The 6,000-nt window shown below is 53.6% G+C and overlaps 1 protein-coding gene across 1 annotated transcript in view; it reads right to left on the reverse strand.

Moving 5' to 3' along the window:
- CDYL2 (chromodomain Y like 2) overlaps positions 1-5,186 on the reverse strand; it is a 156,704-nt gene extending 151,518 nt beyond the window's left edge. Inside the window, exon 1 of the mRNA XM_023637366.2 lies at positions 4,762-5,186. Within this exon, the coding sequence (XP_023493134.1) occupies positions 4,762-4,785 (24 nt within the window). The 5' untranslated portion in view covers positions 4,786-5,186. The remainder of the gene's footprint in view (positions 1-4,761) is intronic.
- Between the last annotated feature and the right edge of the window lie 814 nt (positions 5,187-6,000).

Here is a 6,000-nt window from a genome sequence, read left to right on the forward strand (position 1 = left end):
ATGTTGACAATCACATAAGGAACTATGCTGTCAAGTCCATCTCAATAAATTTCAACTTGGCCACTACTGACATTCTCTACAGACATACAGCACTCTCTCTGAACATTTTCGCCAACGAAGTGGAGCCCTCCTCCACAATGTCAGCTAATCACAAGGGAAGGGGTTTGAAATACCACCCAACAGCCACAGGGAAAGCCACATGGGTGACATTCAATCTTTCCAACGAATAACAGGCCAGTTCTCTGGAAAGGGACTCAGCCACACTTCCTTCCAGAGAGTCACCCCTACCCATGGTGTTACCACCACCAAGAGACCATGAGCCAGGGAAGAAAAGAGAACAGAGGGTAACACTCAACACAAGGATAACAAAGGTCACCCAAGGTTGTTTATGGGTACAACAGTCCCCTTATCCGTGGTTTCACTTTCCGCCGTTTGGGTTACCCGCGGTCAACTGAGGTAAATGGAAAATTCTAGAAATAAACAATCATTGGTTTTAAATTGCACATCGTTCTGAGATGTGTGATGAAATCTTGCACCCTCCCAATCCATCCTAGCTGGGGCGTGAATCATCCCTTTGTCCAGTGTATCCACGCTCTATACGCTACCTGAGCTTTAATCTCTCAGTAGTCATCTGGGTTATCAGACCGACTGTCACGGTACCCAAGTGCTTGTGCTCAAGGAATCCTTATTTTACATAATAACGGCCCCAAAGCGCAAGAGTGGTGATGCTGGCAATTCGGATATGCCAAAGAGAAGCCATGAAGTGCTTCCTTTAAGTGAAAACGTGAAAGTTCTCCACTCGATAAGGAAAGGAAAAAAATCGCATGCTGAGGTTGCTAAGATCTACAGTAACTTTTATTACAGTATATTGTTATAACTGCTCGATTTCATTATTAATTATTGTTGTTAATCTCCTATGGTACCTAATTTATAAATTAAACTTTACCAGAGGTACGTACATATAGGAAAAAAACATAGTATGTATGGAGTCCAGTGCTATCCGCGGTTTCAGGCATCCATTAGAGGTCTTGGAACATATCCCCCGCGGATGAGGGGGACTAATGTACTTAATTTGGTATTCCCTTCACTGATTCAGTCAACAAGTATTTGAATGGGCAAGGAGTTAGGGACACAGAGATGGACGAGAGAACTGGACTCCTTATTCTACCGATTATGTCTTCCTGATACCCAAACATCTTAGAGAATGATTGACTGCAATCCTGAGGTTGCAAACTCTAATGCCAACTGGAGCTGCATAAATATGAGTGAAGCAGAATGAGTGCATGGTCACAGGGAGCACGGGGACAACAACAAACTAGAGATCACATGCTCCATCTAAAGGTACTCAAATCCATTTTTCTGATCTACTCTCGAGGCAAGGCAAAATACATAGCCCAGACATGGCTGACAGACTGCCACTTTATGACCTCACGTTTAGCAGAATGCAGACCACAGCATCTGGATAAGGAAGATCATTTTGTATCCAGATACCTGACTCTGAAAAGACCAACCAATATTTACGATCGGCTTCCTATAGGTGATGGCTATACCACACCAGACGATGAGATCTCTGCTATAGGACAAACAAAGCAAAACAATCTATCAAGATCCAAAATTTTGGCAACTGAGCTTGATCCCATATTTCTTCATTGTGACTGAAGAGTACCATTACACAAAAAAAGTTTTCATTTTCTAGGATCTTTTTTCTTTTTTTTTTTTAAAGCTTGACACCTGAGTTAACATCTTGCCAATCTTCTTTTTCCTCTTTTCTTCTTCTTCTCCCCAAAGCCCCCCAGTACACAGTTGTATATTCTAGCTGTAAGTCCTTCTGGTTGTGGCATGTGGGACACCGCCTCAGCATGGCCTGATGAGTGGTGGCTTGTCCGCGCCCAGGATCCGAACAAGCAAAACCCCGGGCCACCAAAGCAGAGTGCACAAACTTAATCACTTGGCCACAGCAGCCAGCCCCTGGGATCTTTAAAATCAGCACTTATTCCTAAAAAATGCTATTGGCGGAAGGTTTACTCTTTACAATTTAATGTCTGAAATACCAAAGAGAAGACGAAGAATCTCTACAATTCAAATCACATCTTCGCCATGAAAGCTCAAGAATAATGTCAGTAGACGCACAGGTGAAACACATCAATTACAAATTGCTATTAGTTCTCAGCCCACTCAAAATGTGGTTTCTTGGTTAGAGGTTACAAGAGGCCATTTTATATGTGCTTGAGTGTAATATTTAGTTAACACAATGCCATAATTGAGAATGAGATGAGTTTTCTTCTTTATTTTTCTTTCAAGGTCAATCAATGTACTGGATATTCCAAGATCTGTCCTTAAATCAACATCCTATTTTTTTACACACACAACAATTTTACAGTTAGGAATATATATGCTAAGGTGCAGTTTAGCACTTGTTTTTAAAGTTAAATTTGGACAACAAATTAAATTCCTCAGTATATGTTGTGTAATGTAGACACAGGCTATAAAAATGTTGACTTTGGTTATATTCTCGTAACACAAGTTACCCCTTTTAGTAATGACTATGCGAATAATCAGCCATGGGAAAACTATTTTACATCTAGTACCATTACCTCCAACACAGAAGTAATTATTATTATTGTCCTGTTTATTGAACTTCAGTAAGAACTCTTGATGTGCTAAGATAGTTCCAAGGCCAGTATAAAAACTCCCCTCTTAATAGACTCATCTGGCAACTATAATTACCAATGTTAAGGAGGGCAGTTTCAGATGAACATTAAACAAGAAATTATCCCCAGAAGGTTCTATAAGTTCCAAACTTTAAATGGAGAAATACTGACAACTCCCTAATATGCCCTCTCAACGCCTTCATGATGCAACTTTTGACCCAGACAAGGTCAGCAGCTCTAAGATGACTCAGTATCAATGAGTAGAAAAATGCATGCTCCCAATGAGAGGAGCTTTGCCCCTGAACAATATCCACTTTTGGCCAACGTCTTCATAATGCTGGTTATATTTTGGGAAGCTCAATCAAATCTTCCATTTTACTGTACTTCAACTTTTGGTTTCAGAAATTGTTCCACCATCTTGAAACAGATCAAAGTGCGTGGGTGACGCGTTGGCCACAATCTGCCAAAGTTCTTCACCAGGTTCCTACCCAACTTCATTTTCCTTATTAGTAGAGGGATGAACAAGGCAGTAGGGTAGAGAAGAGGTCAACTTGCATCATTCTTTCAAGGCGTGCCAAGATTATCCACTGGCCCCACCTGAGGCGCTGACTAGCGGTCCATATCTGGGCCTCACCAAGTCCAGAATCATCCAAAAAACCCTGGTTGACCAGGGAGCTGAGATGCGAACCTGCCTGTTCTCCATCCTTCTTCTCTCACATCAGCCAGCAAATGCACCATCTGAAAAAGCTTCAGATGCCCAGAGGGCCCAAAAAAATAAAGCTCATTGTGGGTGAATCACCCTACAGTCTCTTGTGGGTGAATCACCCCTACAGTCTCCTACCCAGAAGGCTACTTCCACCCTTTCAGGGTATTCACCTCAATTTAGCCCAAAGCCTTAATAACCAGAGCTAGTGTTAACGCATTCATTTTCAGAGAGTCCAGGTCCAGGCTGACCACTGAAGCTAGTTTCTCGAAGGATCAGCAGGCCTTCTGGTTAAAGATGGCTGGTCTCTTAGCTTCCTTATCCTGAACCTCCTCTTGGGGGCCAACACCTCTTTGGGGGCATTCTCCTCAAGGAGTGGGGACTGTTTCTAGTTCTGTCCACTCGTCGAGAATCCAGAAGCAGGAAGAGTCGTATCCAGAGCTAGCCAAAACCTAGCTCCAGGGGCCATAGCTATTTCTCCATTGTTTCAAAGACGCCAAATTAACGTCTTCCTTGACCACTTGGAGACGCTTTCAAAGTATCCAATGCTGGCCATTACCTGTGTGGACCTGGAGACAGGTATCCACCGAGGGAGACGCAGAGGCCCAAGAGCAGGGCTCACATCCCTTGTCCTCTAGCAACGTGTTACCACCCACCTCTGGCTTCCATGTTCTCTTCCTTCCACCGAGGGCCCTCTGCAGCGCCCCCTCTCGCCCCCAGGGAGCCACGACACGCGCAAAGACCGCCCCCACGCCCCGGCCGGGAGGGCTTCCGAGCCGGTGACGGGGGCAGCAGGTGGGGGCAGGAGGGTGGGGCCTCGTGGCCCCGGGGAGCGGTCTGGCGGGTGTCCCCCGAAAGCCCACCCAGCCGCCCCCTCCGCAGCCCCCCGGGACCCCGCTCCGCCGGGGCTGGGCTCGGCTCCCCCCGCCCGCCCCCGTCTCCCGCGCCCCCGGCCCAGCCCGGGCCGCGCCCCGCCGCCCCGCAGCCCCCCGCCGGCCGCGCGGCCCCCCGCGTCCCCGGCACGTCCGGCGCCGACTTTTACCTGTACTTTCTGCACTCGGGGCGGCTCGTCGGGCGAGAAACACCTCCCCGGGACCGCTACCTCCCCCGCCCCGGCTCCGCCCGGCTTCCTCCTTCCCCTCCAAGGCCGCAAAGTAGATGGAGTAAGAGAGAGTGTGCGAGAGAAAGAGAAAGAGGGAGCGGGCGCGGGCGCCGCGGGAGGGCGGGCGGGCGGCGGGCGGGAGGAGGCGCGCCCGGCCCCCGCCGCCCTCCGGCCGCCGCCGCCGCCGCCGCCGCGGGCTCGGCAACTCCGGCTCGCGCCCGGCCCCGGCCCCGGCCCGGGCCCCGCCGCCCGCCCGCCGCCCGCCGCCCGCGGCGAGGGCCGCCCGCGCCCCCGCGGCCCCGTACCTCGTAAAGGTCCCCAGAAGCCATGCCAGGCTGCGGAACTTGGCTCGCCGGTTGTGCGCGTCTGCTCGCTCGCGCCCTCCGTGCGTGTGCGCGCGGGGGCCGGTGTGCGCGTGTGAGTGCGCGCGTGTGTGTGCGAGTGTGTGTGTGGTGTGTTGAGTAAACTGTGTTTTTGCAGAATGACAGGCTTGGGGGCTGCCTATGCGCAGAATCAGAGCGGGCGGCGGCGGGGCTGGCGTAACCGGCAGCGGCGGCGGCGGCGGCGGCGGCGGCGGCACGAGCGCGGGCAGCAGCGACGGCCGCGCAGCGCGCCCGGGAGGCACCGACGCGGCCCGAGCGCCCGGCACCGCGACCCGGCCACCCGGCGGCGGCGGCTGCAGCGGGCAACGGCTCGCCCCGGCGCCGCCTGCAGGAAGCCGCCCCGCGCCCGCCGCCGGCCCGGACGCTGCTGCTGCCACTGGGCGAGTCCCCGCCCCCCGGGAGCCCGGCCCGGCCCCCGGGGCGGGGGGGCGGGGGCGGCGGCCGGCCGCGCCCCGGGGGACCGGTCCCCGAGCCGGGGAGCGCGCGGGCCCGCCGAGCGGGCTCCCGAGGCGGCCGGCGGGGTCCCCCGGGGGTGGCGGGCCAGGTGCCCGCCGGGCACACCCGGCCCCGGGCTGCGAAGGGGCGGCCAGGGAGGCAGGTAGAGGTCTGCGGTGGCAGGTCGCAGAGAAGGGGCCCCAGGCGGACTCAGCGGCCTGGGGCCTCACCTCTCCCTCGCACCCCACCACCACCCCTGGGAGGGGAGTGGGCGCCGCCCTGGGAGACCTGCCCCTGGGGGCTGAGCGGTGCCTCCCCGGCGGCATAGCCCCTCCCTCCGGTCTGGTCTGTAAGATGGGGAGGCCACAGGGAGGAGGACGAAATGGCCCATCCAGAGGCACTAGGGAGAGCCAGGACAGCACCCATCGACCCTGGAAAGTCTTTGGAGCCAGGGTGGCCTTCCCGCCATAACCCCCTCCCCGAGTTCATTCACTCATCCATTATTCAACAGATGTTTTCCAAACTCTGCCCAGTGTCCTGGCACAGTGTCCCTGGACAGGCACAGCGGGGACCCTGCCCACAAGGGACTTTGAGTCCTGGAGGAGGGACTAACCACGCGCACGTGAGAAGGATTCAGTCGTTCAACAAAAAGAGTTCCTACTAAGTGCCAGCTCCAGAGCTGGAGGTACTGGAGAAGCTCTCTAAGGTCCAAACTCCTTAAGTCAT

Source organism: Equus caballus, chromosome 3 (genome assembly GCF_041296265.1).
Source record: "Equus caballus isolate H_3958 breed thoroughbred chromosome 3, TB-T2T, whole genome shotgun sequence".
NCBI classification, from domain to species: domain Eukaryota; kingdom Metazoa; phylum Chordata; class Mammalia; order Perissodactyla; family Equidae; genus Equus; species Equus caballus.